Here is a 27,387-nt window from a genome sequence, read left to right as displayed (position 1 = left end):
TTTTTTTTGAAAAGAAAATCGAAGGTGGCGCCGCAAGGCATTGGAAAGGACGAGTACGAAAGGTGTCTCACGCAGTGGAAAAAAACGTATGAACCAGTGTTTTATTATTAATGGAGAGTACTTCGAAGGTGACTAACGTTTGTAACACAAAAAGATAAATTCTGAATTTTTTAAAAATGATGTAGTTATTTATGGGCCCCCCATTGTATAACTATTTTTTATAAAAGCTACATTTCGTCCAACATCCAATTCAGATTATTGAAATTTAATTACCTTGTCATTTAAAAAACAAAACATTATTTAAGATATATTCTTAAGATCACCCTTAAAAGGGCACTATAGCAAACAGGCAACCAGCAATACATTTTTATAGATTTTATTACACAGTTTGTCTCAATATGAATTAATGCACAAATAACAGACTTTACTCCATTCTAACGTAGATTTTCTATAAAATGGAGTTAGTTTGAAACTCAAATTACTTTTTGTTCTAAAGAAATTTGTAATTTGACGCTACATTACAAATTTCTTTACACCAAAAGGTAATTTGAGTTTGAAACCAAGTCCATTTTATAGAAAATCTGCGTTAAAATGGGGGAAAGTCTGTTATTTACGCATTAATTCATATTTAAAGAAACTGTGTAATAAAATCTATAAAAATGTATTGCTGGTTGCCTATTTGCTATAGAGCCCTCTTAACTTATTATTTAAAAAAAATAGTTACTTGTGTTATAGGAATTGAAATAAAAAACCAGATATATAAATATTTGTTTACTTACTTCAAGTACGTGAAAGTAATCACAACTTAGTGATTAACAATATCTAAGTAATATTTACAAAATTAACTGTAATTAAAAATACGATATTAACAGCACAGGACAGGATAGTAAAAATCGAGTCCATGATGACAAAGTAAAATCAAATGAGAAATAATACCTCTGCATTTCGTTAAATGTATAAATAAAATCATAAGTGCAAATAGTTTAGCACTATTGCACAGCAACGTATGATCCCAAATCAGACAATTATAATCAATTACATTATAAATATATACACCAACATTCAAGAACTAGATTACTCATCACACAAAAATTTGATCTTATCAGCTACTACTAGTACTCAAAAAGTAGATCTCCTAGAAGTGATTCCGTCCCGATTGAACTATCATTTCCAGTCGAGAGACTAGTCCAACTTTCCGAATCACTGTCATTATCATCGTCATCATCCCCATTATCATCGTCATTGTTGTCATTATTATCATTGTTGTCGCCATCTAAATAAAATACCACTTGATCTGAAATGTGTGGTAGTTCATTCCTTGACACTTACATACAGAGATGGACCAGGCCAGTAGCACAACAATTTACAGCAGTCTGTACGTTAATTAGGACTGTTCTTATACTTTACTTATTCCTGTTCATCACTGTACGTAAGAGAATTTATAATTCTGAATTAACAATGGATTTTTCAGGGTGTATACCAAATTTTGGAGAAAAAATCATGTTTTTCAGGTAGATTTAAAAAATTTCCTGTTAGCGAGATACAATATACTCTATATTAGGACTGGGACATTTTTTAAATTTTTATTATTTTTGTATTCGAATAGTTTTTTCAATATTTATTCAAATAATCAAATTATTAAATAATTTACATTATTCAAATAATTCAAATATTCCAACAATTATATTATAAAGTTTGGAAATTCTGAATGGCACAACAAATTTATATTATTCAAAAAAAAAGATCTTAATGGATTTATGTCAAGACAAGTTGAGGATACAAATACAGTATGCATGATTGTCATTCATATTAAATATTTATCAGTTCGAATAATAGAATTATTCGAATAATTCAAATTACATTTGCATTTATTCAAATTTATCACTTCTCTACAGAGTGTCCCACCGGGAACTGCATCGATCTATATCTAGGAAAGTACTGCTCCGAAAAATTTAAAAATTTGGCAACACGTTAATGTCCCTGGGGCAAACACAACTAAAATGTCTAGAACTCTCCAGTACTTCTGGTTATACCGGAAGTCGACATCAACTTCGTTATTTTAAATGGGACACCATATGTATTATTATACATATTTTCGTATTCTACGTGTTTGGGGGTCATTTTATTAAATATTCTCTATACCTAGGAGTTATAGAATTTGAAATATATATTTATGGAAAATGTGGCAAAGTAATTTCAAGAACATGTAGAGAATCTGCTGCTTTTTTCCATAAATAACAAACAAATTAAAATAAGCCTCTTAAGTATAATTTAAACAATCCCCAGGCATTTTTATTTAAATTTTCACCAAAAACTATTACAGACATAACAATAATTTGACAACTAACTTGACAAATGTCAAGTAATTTTAATTGTTTTGGAGTGTCATGGTCATGGCCAATTTGACAACAGATCTGATACGAGAAAGTGTCCAAAAAATAGAAAATTGTAAATATCCCTAAAAGTAGTAATGGCAACCATAACAATGGTTATAGACACAGTAAGAAAATACAGGGTGTTCCATTTAAGTTAACAAAGTTATAGCTGTTTGAAGTTATCAAAATGTAACAGCAAAAATGAAACACCTGGTATTAAATTAAATAGTACAATACAAAATCAACAAATATTTCTTTGGTCAAAAATGTGTTTTTATAATTGTAGCCAATTAAAATAATGTAATAAATAATTTTTACGATTTAGGTCTTTTTCTTAGATTTTACATAAAGAATAACATAACCTGTCCTCAACTAACATTTATTTAAATTTTTTTGAAGGAGAGTGGGTTAGTTGTTTAAACACTATTATGTATTTAGGCTGCACTTATTTTGTATTCAAACAAATAAATATTATTGCAAAAATTTCCTTTCCTAAAATTCCGTAAAAAAATTTATCACTTGGTGCCAATTTTTAAGTAGTTGTGATGTGAACTAAATTCGTTTATCACTACAGGAATCCCCAAAAGTTATTAGGCCCAAACGTACCAAATAGACATTCAGTGACGTTTAAGTGAACAAAAATAGTTGTACCACCGTTTCTAAGTAATTTTTCAGTTAAACTGATAGTAATCAATTGTTGGTATTCCTGAAATTGCAAAGAGGAAGCAGAATATATTTTAGCCTCATTTTGGTAGTAAAACATATATATTGTCAAATCGTCAAATGTATAGTAAAATACTACAATTATTTTTGTAAAGGTGTAATTCTGTATGTTATGGCTACTAAAAAAACACTTAAATTTAATAGAAGTACAAATTTCATCCCCAATTCTATCTATCCACTTACACAATAGATTTTGATAATCTCAACTTTGCATGAAACTAGTTAGAAATCCATTTATTGAAATGATTCGTCAAATATTACTTGTTGCATATCTATTGATTTGAATAATGGACAATTTTCATGACAAATACTGCAATTTTGCACTTAATATCATCATAAATTTGACATAGTAAACTGTCAAATCTGTGGAGTAGGTATTTATGTTTATAGGTTATATTTTCTCACTGAACTGATTTGCTCCCTCATAAACGGCAGTTCAAGAAACACTATCCTTAATCCACGTTTGAACTCCTGAACTTGGGTGATATAATAAAAATATCATCTCAAATCAAGGTCAGAACTGAACCTTCATTCGAGGATATGGTATAGTCTTTCCGATCTCAACTGAAGAACCAAGAGGTTGGCAGTATGTACCAGGTTTGGTCGCTGACGCATCAAGCATCAACTCCCATATTTATTTAGTAATACCGGTATACAGGTCTGGTCGCCCAGTTGAAGAATGAGCACGTGAGCAAACGCGGCACAAACACAACCGCACTGGGCGACCTGACTATAAATTCAGTGGTTGACAAATGGCCTAGCAGTACAGTGCAGCAATGCGAAATTTGGTGTGATTCAGGTAATTTTAATTTATTATAGGCACTTTCTATTAATCATTCATATTAGAAATTGTGAAAGAGAGAAATAAGTGGGATATTTTGTTTACTTATTACATGGCATTTTGGAGACCTTTTGAAACGGAACAAATGAAATTTACCATCAATATAAAAAAATTGTTTGACGACATAAATAATTAAAATATGTTGTTGCTCAAATGAACATATAACAGAAATTTTTTATACTTTAGGGACAGCTATGAAACTCATTAAATTTTATTGATAGGCGTTTTTATACATGTTCAACTGACTAGAAAGACTAAACACCAGGCCCTTAAAGATACTGAAAATGTTATATGGACAAATATGTGCAGAATTTAATGCTTAGCCATTGACAAAAAAATTTACCCTTTTTAATATTTACAAATACTAGAAATAGAAATCCTCTTTTCAAAATTTAGTTGTAACTGTTGTGAATTTGAAGTGGACCGTATTTTTCTTGTACAATGTGTTTGAATGAAATAAATGATAGAATGATTTAATTGTTATATTACGGTTTGCTTTTTATAAAGTTTTGGAGTGAACTGCACTCTATAATGTCTGTGTGGTAACTGTCCCTAGATAAGAAATATATACATGGCAAATGTCTGTCAACGCGTGACGCCTCGACTCCCTCACTGTGCTCACCACTCTTACCGCACGTCACTTCGTAACAGTAACTTTTTGTAGACCAACTAAAGAAATTCTTGAGTCATTTTGATGTTATTTTTTATGTTTTTTTTTGAAATATGAAAGCCATATTCAATTTTATTTAAAAAGAAATAATTGTTACCATTATATGTATAAAACAAATCACGTTCAGAGAAAAGTTCAAGAATCTTTTCAAATAACAGTTTCAGCAGATTTTTAAGAAGATATATCCAATTTTTTATGAATATGCCAATGAATAGGAATATTGTTCTTAGTGGTACGTTAAATTCTGCACTTTGTCCATTTNATCCACGTTTGAACTCCTGAACTTGGGTGATATAATAGAAATATCATCTTAAACCAAGGTCAGAACATTCGAGGATATGGTATAGTCTTTCCGATCTCAATTGAAGAACCAAGAGGTTGGCAGCATGTACCAGGTTCGGTCACTGACGCAGCAACTCGGCATTGAAATATTTGAAAAAACTTGTTCCCATATTTATTTAGCAATACCCATATACAGGTCTGGTCGCCTAGTTGAAGAATGAGCATGCGGACAAACGCGGCACAATCACAGCCGCACTGAGTGACCTGGCCATAAATTCAGTAGTTGACAAATGGCCTAGCAGTGCAGTGCAGCAATACGGAATTTGGCGTGATTCAGGTAATTTTAATTTATTATAGGCACCTTCTATCAATCATTCATATTACAATTAATTACGAAAGGGAGAAATGTGGGATATTCTGTTTACTAATATTATTACAACATGGCATTTTGGAGACCTTTTGAAACGGAACAAAATGAAATTTACCATCAATATAAAAAAATGTTTTGATGACAAATAATTAATTATGTTGTTGCTCAAATGAACATATAATAGAAATTATATACAAATTATTATAATTTTTTACCTTTAGCAGAAAATTTTTTTAGGGACGTCTATGAAACTCATTTAAATTTTATTGCTAGGCGTTTTTATGCATGTTCAACTGACCTCGGAAAAACGAAGATACTGAAAATGTTATACGGACAAAGTAGAGCAGAATTTAATGCTTAGCCCCTTTTTAATAATTAGAAATAGAAATCGCTCTTTTTAAAATTTAGTTGTAACTTTTTATAGACCAACTGAAGAAATTCTTGAGTCATTTTGATGTTATTTTTTATATTCCTCTCACAGGCATAGTTAGGTTCTTTTTTTGAAATATGAAAGCCATATTCGATTTTATTTAAAAAGAAATAATTATTACCATTATACATAGTGTCCCGAAGTTAAATCAACAAAATTTGGTTATAGATTCTTCTCTCTGTTGTACGAGTCACTAAATTTGGTACACAAGGGTTTTATGAGATGTGGAATCTGACAGTGCTACGCTTTTTGATAGGGAACCCTCTTAAGATACTTTTTCATGGGCCCCCTTGTCTTTGGAACCTAAAAAATTTGTTCGCAAATTCGAATTTCTTAAAAATTATTATTTAGCTAGAAAGCCATTGAATTTAGAAACTTTTTTGTCTCCATATTTTTTCGTAAAACGCAATGTTTTTGGGGAAAATGACGAATCACGATATGCATTCGATCACATTTTGACATTTTTCTCAAAAACATTGCGTTTTACGAAATAAATATCAAGAGACAAAAAAGTTTCTAAATTTAATGGCTTTCTAGCGGACCAATAATTTTTAAGAAATTTAAATATGCCACTATATTTGTTTGGCTCCAAAGACGAGGGGACCACGAAAAATTATCTTAAAGGGGTTCCCCGCCAAAAAGCGTAGCACCATCAGATTCCACGTCATAAAACCCCCGTGTACTAAATCTAGTGATTCGCGTACAACAGGGTTCTGAGATATAAAAAAAAGATCATTCTTAGGGGCTGATTTCAAGGAGCTGTAACTCCGAAAGAGGGGGCCACTTTGCAAGAGTAAAAAATACGGGTCCCTTAAATTTGACTTAAGAATCTGTGATCAAATTTTGTTGCATTAATTTCGGGACATCCTGTATAAAACAAATCACATTTTAAGAGAAAGGTTAAAAAATATTTTCAAATAATTGTTTCAGCAAATTTTTAAGAAGATATATCCAATTTTTTTATGAATATGCCAATGAATAGGAATATTACTTGTTCGTTATGGTACGTTAAATTCTGCACTTTGTCCATTTAAGCTTCTTGAGCTTAAGTTTCCAAGATCTCTACCATGTAACAATAATTAAATTTGTTACAATAAGGATTTAAAAAAAAGAAAATGGGAAATTAATTGCATAAACTATTTTTTCATGACAGGCGACCAACGAAGTTACGAAACAGGTGGTAGACTGTAGCTGTCAAATTATTATTAGTAGAAAATTTACTTTTCAGCAAGATCCTTGTAAATAAAGACTGATTAATTGGAATTTGAAAAAATTCCATAAAAATTTAAGAAATCCCCTGACATTTCCAGTTTTCCATATTGGTATACACCCCGATTATTTCACTTTTACATTAATGAAAGTGACATTTTCATCATTAAATAAAAATTATATTTTTATTAATATTATTCGCTCTGTGCATCTCCATACATCCTGGAATTAAATTTTTTTGGTCCTTCGAGCAGGATCATAATAAATGGTCCTTCGAGCAGGATCATATAAAGTGGCCCTTCGAGCAGAATCATAAAAAATAGTTGGCATAACCATATAATACAATACTGCGCATAGCGAATAATTTCTACCATCCTGAAGAACTAAAAACAAAATATATGCATTTCTTAAACTCACCATCATTGTCGGAATTGTCATCATCACTTCCACCCATATCGTCATCTTCTTCCTCTTCGTCCTAATAAAAAAAACAATTTATTTCAAAAAAATTAAGTCAAACATACTTGTACCGTTCTAGCCAGTATTCCAACATTCTTGATTAAATCATGCTCAAAAATTTAGTTAGCACTGAAGACAACAAATATAGACTACGGCTCATTTAAGAAACAATTTATTTATGATAAAATAAATCAACAAACATCACAATCAATTAATAAGTAAGAAATATATAACTATAAAAGCAATACTAGAGACGATAATAAATTTAAAATATCACAAGATTCGTGAGCAACGTCTACGCTAAAGGAACAATTTTGTACCTGTTCGTCTTCATCATCTCTTCTTCTTCCCACGTCGTACAAACGAACTACCGATTCCTGAACGGAATTGTACATGCCCTGATTTTCCACGATGGCGATTTGGGTGTCGTAACGGTTAGTGGCCAAGTCGTAAATACTTTTTTTAACATCAAATGTTGCTAAAATTTGGTTATTTACATAAGTTACTGAAAATAGGAAATATCGTCAAAAATGACTTACTTATACTAGAATAGTCAATAGCATCCACAGTCTTGAAGCTTGAATCGAAGGTGGAGTCTCCGTCATCCATTTCTTGCTCCATAGAGATGGCATATATCGCGGTGTTTACAGGAGAAAATATCACGGAACACTGATTGAGTACCGGAACGGTCTTTAGGAGATGGAATGTTCTGATGTCCCACACTTCGGTATTCGATACTATCTAAAAAAAAAACACGAGAAATCTTGTTAATACAAAAGTCTATCAAATTTTAACGGGTAAATACTAACCTCTAAGCCGTTAGGATGGAAGACTCCACTCTGTGTTTGGTTCAACTTGTCTAGTTTGTGTATCTGCTTCCCGGAGCTGACGTCGAACAAAACACCGTCGGAAAGTACCAACTCATCGTTATAACTGAAAGTCGCCTTATTTTTTGTATACTGGTTGCTGTTGGAAGGGGTCAGTCGGCTGATTGAATTCCCAGTGTTTGCATCGTATATCTAAAAAAAATCAGTCACAAACACTTCGATCGGAAGTAAATAATTTATTCAACTTACAGTGGCTATCTCCCCCTTAGTGCCCAGTATTTTGTCCTGCGCTACTTTATTGAACTCCACGTATTCTTCGTCGTTAAAAGGGATTCTGAAATATAATTTGCAATAAGTCTATCCGAATACCACCTAGTGGAGGTAACTTACTTCATTTCGTAAGTTTTCATATTCCACAAGGCCGAAACCGGTTTACCCCACGTGCAACTGGTAAGCATAAATTCTCCTGTTCTATTTGGTTCAACATGGACAATGTAATTGTCGTGGGCAGAGAACATGTGGATTTCGTTGCCTGTGTGTAAGCTGAACAGGTGGATTTCTCCGTTGTAATCCCCTACCACTATTGAGTGATCGCCAGGCTAAAAATATGAATAATTGAGAATCTACAAATGTATTTCACCCTGTACAAATTCAATTTAGTTTTTGGTTCTGTTAAGTAAAAAATTAAAAAGCTTTTATCGGTATGTTGAATAAAATTGAAGCATCTTCAGAAATGGCAGCGGCTGGATGGGAAAAAAGGTAATGTTAAAAAACTTACCATGAATTTGGCGCAGGTGAAAAATCCCTCATCAGTTGTCGATCTGATTGTCTGAACAGGACAAAACCTGGAATGTACGAATCTCCTGTCCAAAGTTTTCGATTGATAGCCAATGGACCTTCTGGCACATCTAATTGCAAAGTTATTTGCAGTTGTTATTCTTGGTTTTGGGTCAGGGCATTTGTGCGGTCTAAAGAAAAATAACAAAATTACACTCCGGTCCCAAAATAGTAGGCAGTAGAGTCATAAATAAATCAAACCACATTTTTTACTACTTCTTAACACGATAAAGTAATTTATAGTGTACCGATACATTTATCAGAGACCATCTCCATAATTGCTTATAATGTACAAGAAGTGTTTTTTTTTAATCCCACCCCGTCTGTCTTCAGCTGAGATGTGTCAGTGAGTGCCATAAGAATACAAGTGGGAAAAAACCTGTTATTATTTTCACATTTTACTGATTCCAATAAGTGTTGCTAAAAATGAAATCGTATGCGAGTGTTATTGACCAAACTGATAATCGGAGTACTCGTAAACGACTGAATTTAACAGACCAAGAACGTACGAAGCATTGTTCACAAGTGTAATTCAAGCATGAAACACAGATACATCAGTGAGTGTGAAAAGTGTTTTTCAAAGGTGTTTATCATGAGTTAAAAAGTAGTAAAAAACACGTAGCAGAAAAAAAATTAAAACTAGTAATTATGGTAAATATGTGATCCATAGGAAGATTGACAGATTTTATTATAAAACCGATTAAAGATTTAAAGTCCCGTCACCTGAAAACGAAGATGTGTCTAGATTATTCTGAAAAGTTTTATTGTTTACTATACATAAAATAAATTCTTTTTACTTAAAGATCATATAAAGTGGCCCTTCGAGCAGAATCATAAAAAATAGTTGGCATAACCATATAATGCAATACTGCGCATAGCGAATAATTTCTACCATCTTGAAGAACTAAAAACAAAATATAGGCATTTCTTAAACTCACCATCATTGTCGGAATTGTCATCATCGCTTCCACCCATATCGTCATCTTCTTCCTCTTCGTCCTAATAAAAAAAACAATCTGCTGTCGTTGACTAACTTAACCTCCATATGCGTGATAGCGGCAACGCCGCGGTTCTCGACGTAGCGTATTATTTGAAATTCGCAGGTGTGACATATGATGTATATTTCAAGCTTAAGCATCCAAACAGAATGATCGAATGCAAGCGAGCGAATGCTGAGCCGAGCGCGCCAGTCAAGTGCAACGTTGTCAAATCTAAAGCCTTACTACATTAGTCACTAGCGAATCTACAGAAACTCTCATTTGATTTTAGACGTACCCGATAAACCTCCTTAAAAGAAAATCGAAAAAATATGTTAATAGAAAGAAGTACAAAACTGTAGCATGGCAACGAGAGTATATTATAAAAATTATTGTTTCTACAAAACATGAATAATTGAATGACATATGGCCCCAAGGTATCGCAAGATTCAAAGACAACAGCAGAGAAGCATTTTTAGAAAATTTTTCTGATATTAAAGGCATCCACTGAGAAGGACAACAATTAATAATTATCAAAAATAAATGTAGATTTTTGTATAATGGTTTACATCTATTTCGTTTTAAATCAAACCTGGTGCAGTTATTGTCATAGACGATGTGCCTTATCACAACCGACAAATAGAACAATTGCCAACAACATGGTGAAAAGGGGGAATGATTAAATGGTTCATTGGAACACGATTTGAATAAAAAAAACGCAATATTAGAAGTACAATTATTATTAGCTAGGTGTTTGCATTAAAAGAATGTGTAGTGTAGTGAAAGAAAATTAATATGAAAGGTATAAGCAATTTCATTAAGAACCCCTTACATAGATTTTTATTAATTTTATTTGAATCCAAAAATTTTTATGCAATTCGTATACCGTTGTTATTAACTTATGGTGTACTAGACCAGCAGTCGGCAACTGACGGACTGCGGTCCAGGTTCGGACAGTTGGAAGGTAAAAAACTGAACCGTCAAAAATTTTTTGAAAGTATAAATTACTCAAATAAATTATTTAAAAAATATTTTTCTGTAGATAACAATGCATTTGAATGTGACCCTTATAATTTTTCCTTGTATTTTACAATTACATGACTGATTTCGAGTTCTTTGTGTGTGATCTTATTGCAATACAACAATGTTCGTTGGTGAAGTAAAGGTCAAGTGATTGAACGTTTTTGCAAATAAAAGACGAAGTAACCTCCTTCTTAGACAACTTGGATGCACAAGAAGCAAGGAAGTATTTGGAGTTCCTATCAAACTAACTCAATATGCTAGCTGTGGCTTTCCTGAAAGACATTCTGAAACATTTAAATGCACTCAATACGAACCTAAATGAAAATAGGAAATTAATACCTATGTGATCTGATACAGTGTGTCTTCTTTCCGTCGCAAGCTGGATATCTTTGAGATAGACATTGCAAGTCAAGAGTTTATTAACTTTTCAACAAATCTTGAATAAAAAAAATAATTCTAAGACAGACATTGCAGTATTTTCACATTTTATGTCAGATCTTATGGAGGAATTTGCAGCAAGATTCCAAGACTTCGCAGAGATAGAGATGTCACCATCTTATGACGTTTCTCCTGTGACAGAATGGACTGATGTGGCTGTGAAGTTGTTTTGCCATTCAAAGCCTTTACTCCAGATGGAGATAATAGACTTGCAGGAAGACATTTCCTTACAAACGTACAGAACTGCATTCACCGCAGAATTTTCGAGTAAACATATCCCAGAAAAATATGGAAATTGCAAAAAATTTGCCATTTACTATGTTTAGCTCCACATATGTTTTGTAAAACTTCATATTCAAAGATGAATTTTCTGAAGAACCAACATCGCTCAAGATTAGACACTCTTAGCATATGCTGCTCCCCGCGTGAACCTAACTTTTAAAAAAGTAGCTCAAGACCGCAATTTTTTTTTTAATTTTTACATTATTTCACTTTATAATATTTGAAAATGTGGCAAACACCCCATTGGCAAAAAAAACAATTACATGAAATATCATCCTTGCGCCTTCAAAACGCGACGAGTATTTTATCAAATTGTTCAGTGGAGTTAAAAACTTTTTCTTGGCCTTTTTTATTTAAGAATTACAATAATTATTTTTAATTTTACTGCGGACGGTCAGAAAATAATATGGCTGTTTTTTAACCAGATTAGGCGATTTGATGTTGTTTATTGAATTCTGCATTTAATGCGTTTTGCGCTGAAAATGTGCACGTTGCATTTTGAAGGCGCAACGACGATATGTAGTGGATGAAATGGCCAAAGCTCACAGTGTTACAGTTCTTTGATTACCACCATGACACTGTAACCTAAACCCCATTGAATTAATTTTTCAGTGATAATACGTCTAGTGGTTGGACTGATTTTGTGTCACCCCGCTGTTGTAACACTACGTAAGCAGATTTTTCCAGTTCCAGTTAACAAAAGTGCTGGCTACGTCCCATAATAAAATAAGAAGAAAAAACCGTGGTGAATATATATTTTGGACATACTACAACACTGTTTACTATTTTTGTTACAGGAGTGTAGGCGTTATGTAAATTAGAGTAAAATTAACACTTACATGAATAGGTTAAATTGGGGACAAGTTGCCATTGGATTCTTACAGAGAGCGTGTTGGTTGGTTAGATATTCAGTAATAATAGAGTCCAAGGTAACTCTAGGCTGCTCCACTGATGAAGAAATATCTTCAGGCAACCACACGTGAGGCTCGCAACTGATCTGCTTTTGGAGGCGAGAATTCGGAACGGGTGTAACCGCTATGTTTTGATTTTTCCTAAGGAAAAAAAATTAATGCTCACGGATTCTAATGAATTAGATAGAAGCGCTTACTTTATAATTTTGATGGTAGCTGGAGATGTCCCCGTGGCACCGTTCACTACCGCGCTAGAAGTACTTTCAGTCGAATTCATGGAAGGCAGAGCACGGTGAATGTTTGGCGAAGAGAATGACAGTCTGATCTGCAGAAACAAACTGTAATATTTTGCAAACAACACGTTCATCGTTACTCACTCTAGTTGGTGTTAACGTAGAAGAATATCTGAATTTGGTAGGATGTTGGGCACTTACTGAGGTGATTGCATTACTCAAATTTGCTTCTTTAACCAACATCCCGGCAGTGTCCGTGTAGCCCTTCTGAACTAAATGCTGGTGGATCAGCTGCAGCAACTGCCTGTCGTTGAACAAAATTTTTGTCTGTGCCACCACATTAGCCTATAAGAAAAACATAAATGTTTTTTCAATTTTTCAAGTTAGCTAGTTACAAGTTGGAAAAATATAATTCCTACTTCTAAATGTGGCATATAAATGAAAAAAATATTGTTTCCAGTTCTAAGTGAGAAATACAACTCGCAAGTTAGGAGTTCTGAAATAAATGTCAGAAAAACGTCACTTCGAGCTTTGTTTTTAGGACAGAATAGGCTAATATCGCAGTATGCAGAGTATGAGAGTGAGAACTTCAAATTTCGCCTATGTTTTGAGTATCCCGCATAATTCCTTAAGAGAATGCTGCATGGAGCAGTTCCCGCATTAGACGAATTATACGAATTGGATGCACTACTTGTAACAAAAGCCTGGACTCGTGACAGTTTATCTGTTAGTTCTCGGAACGGATGGGCCAACTCAGGCAGTATAATATTTCAGTCAACAATAATTATTGAAAATTTAAGGATTTTCAAGTGGGTTTGGCATCGTCATAAAAGTCGTCTCTTGTCTTCGGCAGTAATAAATTTGCAAAGCTTGGCCAGCCATCCTTCGGAGAAGGCCTAATGAAATTTAGCAAATGATTTTGGATAAGTTGACCTAGACCGTCAGGGCCATGTGTTGGGCATCTCGTATCGACTAACCGGCACACAGTAGGATTTTTTAGTATATTTATGGACAAAATTCTTGTTACAAAAGAATTTTCATCCAATCGTAGTAAATTTCTTTTTAAATACTGGTAGACATCTGTACTTTAAACAGGAATTGCGGAAATTTCGATATTCTTAAGACCTAAATTATGGCAAGCCATCTTATGCCTATTCACGCGATTCACGTATTTGAACTCTGCGCATATTTTTTAACAAAAAGCTCTAGGCTTTGAAATTCCCTTCGAATCATAGCAGTTTTTTTTAAATAATTTTATAAATATCCACTTTTGCTACGATTTAATAATGGGTTCAAGGGATTTTTGATAAATTCTCAAAGTGCTAATTCGTTAAACTTCATTGAACGATATAGATAAGTTGAAAAATATACCAAACAAATTAAAAATGGGTTTGGACGGGCTTGAGTCATACTTTCAGATGGTATATAGATTTTAGAATAATTGGTTAATTTAAAATGTAATATAATTTTAAAGTTATCGAAAAACAATGGTTTTCGTCCTTTTAGCTTAGGATATCTCAAATCCTGATATCATGAAACAATTTTGAAGAGATTCGGATTCGCACTAAAAACTTTCGTAAAAGTGCTGTCTGGTTTCTGTATTCTACGATTTTTTAATTTTCGTCAATCTCTGTAAACGTATATTTTTAATAATCTTGGATCCTAGAGCTTTTTGTCTAAAAGTATGCACAGAGTTCAAATACGTCAATTGCGTGATTAGGCATAAAATGACTTGCCATAATTTAGGGCTTAAGAATGTCAAAATTTCCGCAATTCCTGTTTAAAGTGCAGATGTTTACGAGTATTTAAACAAAAAATTTGCTACGACTGCATGAAATTTGTGGATCCCCGAGCTTTTTGTCCAAAAATATGTGCAGAGTTGAAATACGTAAATTGCGTGGTTAGGCATAAAATATCTTGCCAAAAAATTAGGACTTAAGAATATCCAAATTTCCGCAATTCCTGCTTAAAGTACAGATGCTCACGAGTATTTTAAAAAAAAATTTGCTACGATTGGATGAAAATTCTTTTGTAACAAGAATTTTGTCCGTAAATATACCAAAAAAATTAAAACTGTGCGGCGTCGGTTTAGCCCATGGTTAAGGGAAAAAATCAGCATTTCTAATAACGCACAAAATACATTCCAAAAGGCGTAAGAATTCCAAGATATTTAAATAAATTATTAGAATGTTATGAAGAAAATAATAATAGATGAAATAGCTGGTTTTTAGGCGGATTTTCCAAGCTGGAAAAATAGATTAAACGAAGTTGACTAATCCGCCCTGTGTTGCTATACGGAGTCGTGAGAGGAAGGTGTAGGGTTACTTGTAAGTTCAGTTAGTCACAGAATGATTCATACAAATGTAAATCTAGGTTATTAGGTAACTATTAATATGGTATAGTTAAGTCATTTCAATCCCCGATATTCAGGAATCCCACCAGTATGATAAGAACTGAAACTTCTGTACCCAAGAAGTGCGTATGTCTTAGTGAGGTGTCGAATTCGGAAGAGATCTCCGAAGAAGACAGTTCTTCCTTAGATTCCACACTGGCCAGTCTACTTAGTTTTTAGAGTCTCAGGTTAATTTAATGATAGATAAAGTCTTTCCAAATGAGTTCGTGTCGAGTTCCCTGAACCTCAGATTGCGTTGTTGTGTGTAAATGAATTAATAATGTTTGTTTGAATCTGTTGTGTTTTCGTTATTTTATTTGTTTTGTTTGGGTTAAAAAACATTACTTTTCACAGAATTTTTTTGGGGGCTTTAAATTGGGTATAGGACCCTCATACTTGGCTCAAGAAAACTTCATGTTATGTAGAACCATCACCATATTTCATCAAAATCGGTTAGATAGATTTTACATAATAATTTTGCAATCCAATTTTGAAAAAATAATTTGCAAATTTTCAAAATTTTGCACAGCAAAAACCAAGGCCCTTAGGTACTTGAAAATTTAATTACATATAGAAGGGCTTTCAAGCTTTCCAACACTTTTTGAAAAATTCGAATCTGTCAATTAGGAGAGCTCTGGCGTTTGTTTATATATTGGTCGAATTTTTGTACTTATAAACAATTAGAATAACTGTGAATATTCAACCCAATCAAATTTTTTAAAATAGGTTTTAAAAGTTCTTGGAAAAATGCTTCTTTTAAAAAAAAACAGATCTTGAGATATTTGAAAGCTAAAAAGCCAAAAATCTCTTTGGATATACGATTCACCCAAATATGGACTTTTTGAAACACTAACTGGACTAACCATACAAATTCCATTTTGATTTCAGTAAAAATTAAAAATTTACACCTTATCGTAAACCAATAACTTAATAAATTAAATGTAAATAAATGAAGCAGTGATATATTCGGCCATGCTTGTTTTGCCAAAGTGGGCTGTTCATGCCCTGTTGTCATTTCACATCAGGTGGATTGATATTATGTAGTTCACCTCAATCAGTTAATATCAGATGTCAATAAAACTAAGATTCACAATACAATACCAAATACAATGTTTTTAAAAATAGTGACAAATCCTTTTTATAAAAAAATTTTTTAATGCATATTGCTTATATCAAAAAATATTCTTACCCTGTGAATATTAACCAGCGATGCTTCCAATTCATTACCAGTGTGGTTTCCCCTCCCAGAGAGCAATTCCAACAATTCCAAAGCATATTTTTGGAACAGTACATGCTCCTGTCTCTTCTCTTGGAGAATCGGGTCTCTCATCAAGTCTAAAAATATACATTTTTTTTAATATAAATTGTATTATTTTTCTTACACTGAGCTAACTTACTTTGCAGTTGCCCACTGGTAAACAAAGGCAATTTGGAAACAATTTGTCTCACAGTCTCAGATCTAGCCAAACCTGCCAAGGCTTTACATGCCAGGGTCCTTATACAGTCAGCGTCCGTTATGGGCGTCTTGACCTGCATCAACTGCAACAACACCATTATGCCACTATTGGACCTAACGCAATCCCAGACCTTTTGTATCAGTTCTTCCGAACTCTTAAATTTTAACTTTTTGTTCGGAGAATTTGTCGCGTTTTGAGAAAATCGCGCCATACTGCCGCCGACCTAAACAGAAATAAAAACAGGAAGTAATTTTCGAAGAAAGTTATACGCAATTCTAACGCATACCCTATTGATGGGGGCACAAACGCAATTTCCGATAACTCGAAGAGCCGACTTTTGCACGTCTGCATCGGCTACTATTTCCCCTTCGGCGGCACCTAATATTATGTTCAGACCTGGAAAAAATGTCCATTTAAAAATAGATTTATTCCAAGTTAACTCTATTTTTTTAAAAAATGAATGTTACGCCTGTTGGCAATAGGTTGAGAATGTTCACAGAGCCACTCGTTAAATGTGTCTTTCACACTCATATTTATTTAGTAATACATTTTGTTAAGGACAAATCCAGCATAAACACGCAAAAAGTGTTAAATAAGATTGTGATGCAAAAATGTAACAATGGTAACTTTTTTTTGCACTTAAGCACATACAAGCTGTGGATATCCCCATTAAGATCACATCCAAATAAATAATCCTGTATAAATATTATAACCAAATAGGATTACTTACCAACAGTTAGAGTTTCTTCTGGCAGGTCTACTCTGTCGCAAAACAGTAACTGCACCTTAGGCATAACACAAGCAATCGCCAGCACATCTAAAGCACTTCTAACGGTTTCGGCTCTCCCGCTATAGTTCCACTCATAAGCAAAAGCGATAATCTTTAGCAGCAAAGTAATGCCACCGAGTTTCAAAAGATGATCGACGGGAACCCAGTGGCTCCTAAACGGCATATTCTGAAATAACATATCGATTTGTTGCTGGATTTCCTCCGGTGATGACTTGCAAGCCTGAAATAAAAAAAAAAAAGGAGTAAGAATAACCATTTCAAAATGTTATCAACAAGGGAATATACCTTGTATGAAGGCTGAGAAGGCAGAGCCGGGGCTAGCCGTTCATTTGGCCTTAACTGTGACCGCCTTATCAACTCTACTTTGGCGTTCAAGTGTGCTTCCAAATAACGACGGTAAGCCACACATACATGTCTCACGATCTGACGTGCCGCCCCTTCTTGATCCTCGTTCAGTTGTCCGGTGTCATTGTCAGGTAAAAGTATGGGTAAAGTAGCAATCTGCAAACAGATAATTTTTATAGAGTATAAAGGAAATCTTAAAAAGTTTGGCGTTCATTACTTGTAGTTGGGACTAAAAAATAATGTGATAAAAAAAAGGAGGTTTCATTTTATGTAACACATTAATATTAAAATAAAGCACATTACATAATAATTGACAAAATGCATTAAAAAAAAAATTAAATTGGCTTAAACTTAAGTTTGTAACTAAAAATAAACATGTGTGGAAGAATAATGTTAAACTTTAACAATATCTTAGTAGAAAAAAATGAAAATTAATTTTTTTTCCTCTCATATTAAACATTATAGTGTTAAGATTATTGTGTTGGAAGTAGTTTCCATTTATTTCGAAACTTTAAAGATTATATGTAGTGATAATTTTTACATAAAAATATAGGAAAATAAAAAAAATATATCGCAGAGGCAGATATACTAGGAAGCAAAAAAAATTAAATTTTAACATGTAACAGGAAAAACATGATTGATTTTGAATTCTTCGCCTCAAAGAACTTCCGATCCTCAAAATTTGAGTAATTTTGAAAAGGTTGTTTAAAAATAATGGAATCAAATTTTTCACTTTGGTGACCTCTAAATCATACATCAGTGTGTAGAATCTACTGTTGCTCCATGTACCATTACTTATGGGACACCCTGTATACATTAATCCGGCGCTATGTCATCCATCCACTATTAATAGTAAAACCAAATCACTTTGAGAAAAAAAATGTTACCTGGACTTTTGTAAGTGGAAATGGTAAAAGGGCTTATAATAAACCTAAAAAAAATAAATGCGTGAGCAGGGATGGCAGAGGGTTGATTTGGGGTGTTGAAAAGTTGTGAAAAATTGTATCATTGGGATTTCTGGCGAAAGTTGATGTCAAACAAAAAAGTATCCAATGCAAAAGTTGTAAATCATGCAAAAATTTACAACTTTTGTAGAGGTCACTTTTTAAGATAACCTCAAAATTTCTGAGAAAAATGCGAAACAGGTTTTTTTCTGATTTTTCGTTTTTTATTTCTTATTTCCGCAAAAATAACTTTATTTTGACGAAGCTTGGTAAAAGTATACCTTTCTGTCTTAAATAACCACATTTTTTTTAGATAAAAAAATCAAGAAGTTTCCGAGATATTCATTTTTCCGGTCTAAAACATATTTTTTACAAAGAAAAATTCCACTTAGGAAAATCATCGTAGAGTTCAGCTGGTGATCGTTTTTTTCGTTTTGACATGCTTTATGGTGAAACAAAAAAATCTGTAATCAGTTCAAAAACATGCTCAAAAATGTAAAAAAAATAAAAAATTACTTACAACAATGAATTTTTCAGTAATTGTTGCTAATTTGTTTAAAAATTTAAACAAATTATCAACAATTACTGAAAAATTCATTGTTGCAAGCCATTTTTTATTTTTTTGAGCATGTTTTTGTACCAGCAGAACTGTACGATGATTTTTCTAAATAGAATTTTTCTTTGAAAAGAAGTGTTTCAAACCGGAAAAATGAATATCTTGGAAACTTCTTGATTTTTTTATCTAAACAAATTTGTGGTTATTTAAGACACATAAATGTATACTTTCACCAAGTTTCATTAAAACTAAATTATTTTTGCGGAAATGAGAAATAAAAAACGAAAAATCAGAAAAGTGTTTTTCGCATTTTTCTCGGAAACTTTGAGGTTATCTTAAAAAGTGACCTCTACAAAAGTTGTAGATTTTTGCATGATCTACAACTTTTGTATTGGATACTGTTTTGTTTGACGTCAACTTTCGCCAGAAATTCCAATGACACAATTTTTCAAAACTATTCAACCACCCAAATCAACTCTCCGCCACCCTGCTCTAGCATTTATTTTTTTTTTTTTCAAATATTATAAGCCCCTTTACCATTTTCACACTTATAAAAGTCCAGGAAACAATTTTCTTTTTTTTCCCTTTAAATGAGTTATTTTGATCGGTTATAAAAGGTAATTTTATAAATATATTCGTGTCTTAGTGATAAACAGAAAACCTCGTTATAAAATCTCAAGAAAGCAAAATTGTCGGTTATTTAGAGACATCTGCTATTCATAGGCTTTACTGTGGTAGCACCCCTAATTCTGTTTTAAACTTACCACGTTATGAAGCTTTCGCAAGCCATCTTGGGCATCAAACTCTTCTAAAATAACCTTGAACTGAAAAGTCAGTCCAAAGAACATTATAGCATGGCATCGACCTGAATCGTGGGAACATTCTAAAAGCCATAAAGCATATCTGCAATGGGAAATAAACTTAAAATATATCGAACAATAAAACATCAAGAAACTTACTTAACCAAGTTACTGATGATAAATTTAGGTAGTAAACATACTCTCTCCATGGCTTCTTCACAGTAACCCAAGTAGTATAAGCATATAGATACACCTGTCGCTGCTATAGAGGGTCTAGGCACTTCTAATAACGTCTAAAAAAATTAATTTAATTGCAGGTTCATATTGTGTCATTAATTTCATGAGAAATTACCTAATCGGAGTATAGAAATTATGAACAGAACATTTTACTTCTTCCCACGGATAAAATAAAATAAAAAATACATTTTTTTGAAGGGAGAGCACAGAGATTTGCGGTGCATATCCATAACAATTTCTTTAGAACTTTTAGGATTTATTGTCCAAGGATGTACAGGAATTTGAAAGTATGTACAGGATTTATACAGGATGGTACTGAGGATTTACCGGGGTGTACTTGAATGGTTGTATGAGCATTGTGTATTGTATTAGTTTCTTGTTGCTTCTTGAAGATAAGCACCGGAATAATGAAATTTGGAAATCGGTTTTATTAAACTTTAGTCAGGCTGAGTGTTTAGGATAATTGCTTAAATTTTTTCGTATACAAAAATTTCAGCAGTTTGAATACATCCTCTCCTATGATTTTGATAGAAAATATGTGAAACACAATTTGTAACTAACCGGTCCATAATTAATTGATAATAACTTATTTGACAAGATATAAAAACTCTCAAAACTAATTATTAAAAATATAAAGGAGGAGAGCCCCTAAGGCCGGTTTTTGGCCTAATTTATTTTTGGCTGAAAAAATCTGAACAATTTTTTTTTTGTACCTACTAGCAATACTGAATTGTTTCCACCCTAAACGGACCAACCCCCTCACCCTCCTTTCCCCCTCCACCCCTTAAGTGCCAGGGAAACCATCGCTTATTAGTGGAATCTTTAAAGAGCTTACAGATGTACAAGACATTCAATTCCTATGAATCTTGCATATGAAGAGTATTTTGGGTCGCTGATCACGAATCTGGTCTCAGAATCACGAAATTCAAAATGGCGGAACCAATATGGCGGACAAGAAAATTGAAATATCTTCAAAATACATAAATTTTTTTGTAATGGGGTTTTTTGGGTCTATGATTACGAATCTGGACTCGAAATCACGAAATTCAAAATGGCAGACAAAAAATTAAAATGTCTAAAATGCATGAATTTTTGTGTAGTGGGGTTTTTTGGATCTCTGATTACGAATCTGAAGGCAGAATTATGAAATTCAAAATGACGTATTCCATATGGCGGACAAAAAAATTAAAAATCCTCAAGTATTTGTTTACAGAAACTTTCTTGGATCACTGATTACAATTGTAAATTCAGAAAATTCAAAGTGGCACAAAGATGTATGTATAATTATTGATTTTTTCTTTTTCGTTTTATTCAATGTAAATGCGTGTCTCTCATTTAAAAGGGTGGAGGGGGAAAGGAGGATGAGGGGGTTGGTCCGTTTAGGGTGGAAACGATTCAGTATTACTAGTAGGTACTAAAAAAAATTTTTTCTGATTTTTTCAGACAAAAACAAACTAGGCCAAAGATCGGCCTTAGAGACCCTCCTCCTTTGTAATAGGAAAATGTTACAATCTATAAGCAGAATACAATATATGCACAGTCAAATAAAAAATGTATTTGTATCTGATTTTTCACAACTAATAAATTTTCACACAGTATTTACCAATAGTTACCCAATGTATTACTAGAAATTAGTGAAAACTTATATTTTTAACCCTTAAGTACTAATGTGTTGGATATATGAGATTGTCACTATCCCTACGTCTCACAGACGGCTATAAGTATTATGCATATATTATGCCTAAATTTACGAAATTAATAGTGACGACTTGTTATTTGTATTCGTACATCTGGAAATTTGTTGCTTTTGTTGAAAATTCAACTAATAATACAAGCTTTTAAAAAATTATAATCTTGGACAAAGCTCGAAATTTTCTGCAATTTAACATTGACATCTATAAATGCCAAAAGTTAGACAAAAACACTAGTATTTTGAAAATGTAAATTTTATATAGTACACAGTAATCATAAAACTAAATATCTGTGAAAGAAATAAAGGAAAAAAGCGCAAAATTAAAAAAATAACAATTGCTCGTTTACACTAACGGCATGTCCGAGAGACGGCTACTCTTATTTGATTCCAAATATTTCATAAACTAAACAATTCACGGTCACCGTTCTTGGGATACTGATTCAATATTAAATGGAGGGGTTATTTCGCCTATAGTGTGTTGCAGTCCCGTCTCTGAGACGTACTATTAGCAGTTAAGGGTTAAGAATATATTTGTATTTTTACTCTAAAAAGTATACGTATACCTATACAATCGCCACAGGGGTTAACGTATAAACTGTCCTCAAAGCTCAAAGCTGAGATTCGTATTCATTTGTAATAATGGGTTAGAATACAACAGATACATACTCATAAAGCATGGAAAGGAAAGAGAAAGAACATAAAGGTGGGGATATTGTCATGAGGAAACTGTCCGATATCAATAGTCAATTGTAGTCATATCTCTTTATTATGTGCAGTATCACTTTCAACTGTAATAATGTTTATATTAAGCATTTAAGCAGTTAAGTTCAGTGGCCATTCTAGTGTCTTGTATACTACAAGTTAATATCGTAAAACATAAAACACACCACAGAAATGAGACAGCCCCCAAAGCGACTACCGGCGACTACACTTGAAAAAACACGGACAAACATTATCAATCGACATTGCCAGTGCCGATGCCAGGTATCGAACCCGGATCAGTATAGGTAATCTGACCCAGCTGACCCAGAAATTCTTGCCCACTTTTTTTTTTCAATGCATACACATCAACAAATTGTATATTCTCCCTACGACAAGAGAACAAAGAGAGCATTTTCAACTATAAAAAGGACAAACATTTTTCTTTAATTTGCGTATTTCAAGACTGAAGAAAAATTTGTAAAATTGTACTAAGGAATTACTAGGATGTATTGAGATTTACAAGGATGTAGTAAAATTTATTAAGGATTTCCTATAATTTAAGGAGGAATTATGGGAAGTATTTAAATAAAGGATGTAAGTGTCCATTTTTTACCAATTTGTTCCCCCTCGTATTTTATTTTTAACTGAAAATAATAAAACTTTACTACTTACTTCTAGTCCTTTACAATGGATGAACTCGATTGAAAATTTCTTGTGGCATAACAATGCGGCAAGATATTTAAGTGCCTCAAATGCTAACCTAGCTTCTTTAGTCAATCTCACGTTAACGTAGCACAAAATTAACTCCAGCGCATCGTTCTCAAAAACGTGGCTTAAAAATTCTTGGTATTCGCCCATCGGTGTTAGGTACCTTAATATCAAAATTTGTCTTGTGGCTATAGTTGGTGGGAAAATTTGGACGGTACCTATCATGAAACTTTCTAGTTCAGCCCAAGAAGAATTGCTGGTTTCTGATAAGACGCCCCCCTTTTGCGGGCTCATGTCGCCGAGGAATATCGGAGGGGGGTTATTGTCTAGTTTTAATTTTTTCCTTCTTGGACATTGTTCCAAGTCATATGACTAAAATTATACAATAGAAAAGATTTTAGTAGATAAAAATTGTAGAAAAAAATAACAGATGTTTGCCACAGATTCTTTGAGCAAACATAAATGAGGAGTTGATTTTCAAAAAGCAGATTTTGAAACATAACACATTTTGAGATAATTACGTAATAATCATATGTGAAAAATTGTTGGTGATATAAAGATAATAATAATTAAGTGTACCTATATTAATCACCTGACAATAGAAAATATTTTTTGTAGTATTTTGTTTAAAACTTTTTTGAATACGACAAATTGAGTTTTGAACAATCAAAATCGAAAACTGCGTTTTGAAAATCAACTCCTCAAATTTAGGCACCTTTTTGAAGATTTAAGGTGTCAAAATTATAATAAACAAAACATTTTTATTTCGTCAAACTATTTCTTGTCATAAATCTGGACGAATCCATTATTCCAGATACAGATGATTTACGGTAGGATTTTTAAGCAGATTGCTGTAATGGCATGCATCTTGCTATTATTTAAGTAGCTTTCTGTAAAACTATTATATATTTTCTATTGTGCGCATTTATGTAATATATATTCAAACTATTTTCCTGTAAAAGGTCTAAATACTGAAATATAGCCAGATTTCATCAAAATGTAGAAAAAGACAATATTATCTTTGAAACAAAAGTGCAAAATAAGAAAACTTATTCAATGAACTTCTTAACAAAACACTTTGAGTCGAAATGAACTAAATAAAATAAAATTTGTAGTCTTTCCGATATCAATTAAAGAACCAACAGCAACTCGGCATTGAAATATTTGAAAAACTTGTTCTCATATTTATTTAGCCATACCCATACCCATATACAGGTCTGGTTGAGGCGTGGAGGCGATAGAAATGTATACGCTCAGTTGAAGAATGCAAGCACGGGCAAAGGAAAACGATCACAGTTGCATTGGGCTACTGCGCAATAAATCACAGCAGATGACAAGTGGTTGATAAATTGCCCAGCAGGGCAGTGCAGCAGTGCGGAATTGGGTGTAATTTAGGTAATTTAAATTTATTATAGGCACCTTCTATCAATCATTCATATTACAATTGCGAAAGGGAGAAATAAGAGAGATATTTTGTTTACTAATATTATCACAACATGGCATTTTGGAGACCTTTTGAAACGGAACAAAACAAAATTTACCACCAATATAATAAAATTGTTTGAGGACGTTAATAATTAAAATATGTTGTTGGCCAAATGAACATATAATAGAAATTTTCTACACATTATATACAAATTATTATAATTTTTTACCTTTAGCAGAAAATTTTTTTAGGAACGCCTATTAAACTCATTAAAGTTTATTACCAGACTTTTTGCATGTTCAACTGACTTCGAAAAGACTATAACAGAATTTTTTAGTATTCCTAAAAATCAACTTGTTCGAAATATGAAATATATTACGCTTAATTTGTATACATTTTTAAAATACTTCTGAAGAATGTACTATCAGGGGAAATGAACACAAAAAAATTAAAATTTGTAATTGACTTCTTTAGTATTCCTAAAAATTAACTTGTTTCACTTTACGAGAAGTTACAAAATATCTCATAAACAATGCCCTAAATCAAAATTATACAAAATGAAAAAAAAAATATAAATAAAAAGACAAATAATTCATTCAAAAAACAATAAACTCATAGGCTTGCATACAAAAAGTAGGGAGGCCAACTCATACCACATTTATGCTTTGATTTTTTTTATCAAAAAATGTATCGACATGGCATAAGTCTACAAAATTTCAATGTATTATCTCAAAACCCAATAGTTATTAACTTTGTCATAAAAAAAAATCTATTTCTATTAAAATAACTTGTACATCCTGTACAGTAGCGAATTCTTTCCTTGAAAATTTTCAGATTAAAACCAAAAATTAAAGCTGTTGATTGGTTGAATTAAAAAATTTGAGGTGGGTTTTTAAATTCAGCCAACCAATTGCTTTGATTTCACATTATAAAGTCAGCTATAAACATACATAACATAACCTATATCTACTAAGTATTCATATGCTTACCTCAGAATTTTCAGATCTAGATGGAGTAGACACCTGACCATCTAGAGAGACTTTTCTCTTCTTTTGCACTTTTGCATCTATTTCACGGTTCTATAATAAAAAAATATAAATTAAACTGCTTTTTATAAGTATCTGCAATTTCCTTACCTCCACATTTTCAGGTTTCGATGAAGTTTGTTCACCTTCACTCTCTGTCGAATTCGAAATTCCATTTTCACGAACTGAACACAAATAAACATAAGAATTTTAAACTAATACTTTTTGCTTACCTACCCCATTTGTATATAGGTGATGGTGTCTTAATAATATTATCACCTCTGTATGGCGGAGACCTCATAGATGATAAATGGGCAAACGGTCTAATTAAATTGGCTGTGGTGTGCTGTGCAAATTCAGAGGAACATTTCAATCTACGTAACCTCTGTAATAACAAAGGCACCAATTTACTATTATGTTCTCTAAATCTTGTTGCAATTTCGGGTATTTCCATAGCTGCGGCAAGAAGTCCAGTAGCATAGCTTTGCAAGGGTTCGATTGAATTCATGACCCACTTAATTAAACGATGGATTAAACTATCCATATCAGGCTAAAATATAATATTTATATTAGTATTATTATATATGTTGAATGAAAATAAATTACCTGAAAAACCACCGATGTTTCTAAACCTGGCATTACATCAAGCATCAAACGACATGCGGCAATGTTTAGTTGATTGACATCTCTTCCTGTTACACCACTACGACTGTAATAGCTGTCTCTTAAATAATCATTTACAAGCTAAAAACAAAATGTCCAATATTGCATCATGTTGTTACGCATTATTAGTACAGTAATTTATCATGTTCTTTTTCACACAGTTATGTTGTAGTATGTATTTTACCTTGTTCATACAGTTTACCTTGTTCATAAAGTTGTCTTTCCTAAACAATGCTTTTAATATTTGTCCCAGTTTACATTCTGGATCCGTTCGAGAAGGATGCCGTTCATCAAAAGGATCCGGATCCATTTTTAGATAGTTTTCAGTTTCTACCTCAATAATTTCAGCTAACCTAAATAGGAATAGTTTTAGATATATCAATAGCAAAGAATTAAACTAAAAGGGGTATTACCTCGTAAGTGTTGGTACCGGATCATAATTCGCTTGTGTATGTTCATCTTCCCAAGCGCGAATTAAGTTAGTTAGTTCAGTCATAACCGAAGTATTATTACTATTTTCTGCCATGTTTAACACTTTAATTTACACTACAACAGCATGAGGAAAATTAACCTAACCAAACTTCTTAATATTAAAACCAGAATATACAATTTTTGTTCAAACAGATACTATCACACTCAGGCAAAGCGTATTTAATAACTAAAGCTTTCACGAACTCTTTAAAACTAAAATTAAGTTTTTTGCTAGTTAAATTAATGAGAAAACATAATTCGTTATCAAATAACTACTCTCCGCCATTAATA

The 27,387-nt window shown here is 32.6% G+C and overlaps 1 protein-coding gene across 4 annotated transcripts; it reads right to left on the bottom strand.

Annotated features, from left to right (window-relative positions):
- Window positions 1-775: 775 nt before the first annotated feature.
- On the bottom strand, window positions 776-27,387 carry LOC108911336 (DDB1- and CUL4-associated factor 1). Of its 4 annotated transcripts, none has more exons than XM_018716247.2 (25): window positions 27,039-27,387; window positions 26,810-26,978; window positions 26,569-26,706; window positions 26,200-26,512; window positions 26,074-26,147; window positions 25,927-26,016; window positions 23,476-23,883; window positions 20,331-20,464; window positions 20,136-20,274; window positions 17,812-18,027; window positions 17,467-17,746; window positions 17,023-17,132; window positions 16,677-16,959; window positions 16,469-16,614; window positions 13,032-13,232; window positions 12,852-12,979; window positions 12,583-12,795; window positions 8,965-9,154; window positions 8,577-8,785; window positions 8,436-8,520; window positions 8,169-8,378; window positions 7,899-8,100; window positions 7,680-7,837; window positions 7,318-7,378; window positions 776-1,294 (listed from the first exon to the last, which is right to left on the bottom strand). In XM_018716247.2, the coding sequence occupies exons 1-25, from the start codon at window positions 27,149-27,151 to the stop codon at window positions 1,113-1,115; spliced, it is 4,452 nt and encodes a 1,483-aa protein (XP_018571763.1). In that variant the 5' UTR covers window positions 27,152-27,387; the 3' UTR covers window positions 776-1,112. The 4 variants fall into 4 exon arrangements, with proteins under 4 accessions (XP_018571763.1, XP_018571764.1, XP_018571766.1 ...); XM_018716248.2 differs by having other exon boundaries at window positions 776-1,288; XM_018716250.2 differs by having other exon boundaries at window positions 776-1,273.

The sequence above is a fragment of the Anoplophora glabripennis genome, unplaced genomic scaffold, assembly GCF_000390285.2.
Source record: "Anoplophora glabripennis isolate ALB-LARVAE unplaced genomic scaffold, Agla_2.0 scaffold511, whole genome shotgun sequence".
In the NCBI taxonomy this organism is placed as follows: Eukaryota; Metazoa; Arthropoda; class Insecta; order Coleoptera; family Cerambycidae; genus Anoplophora; species Anoplophora glabripennis.
This window is presented reverse-complemented; position numbering and strand designations above follow the sequence as displayed.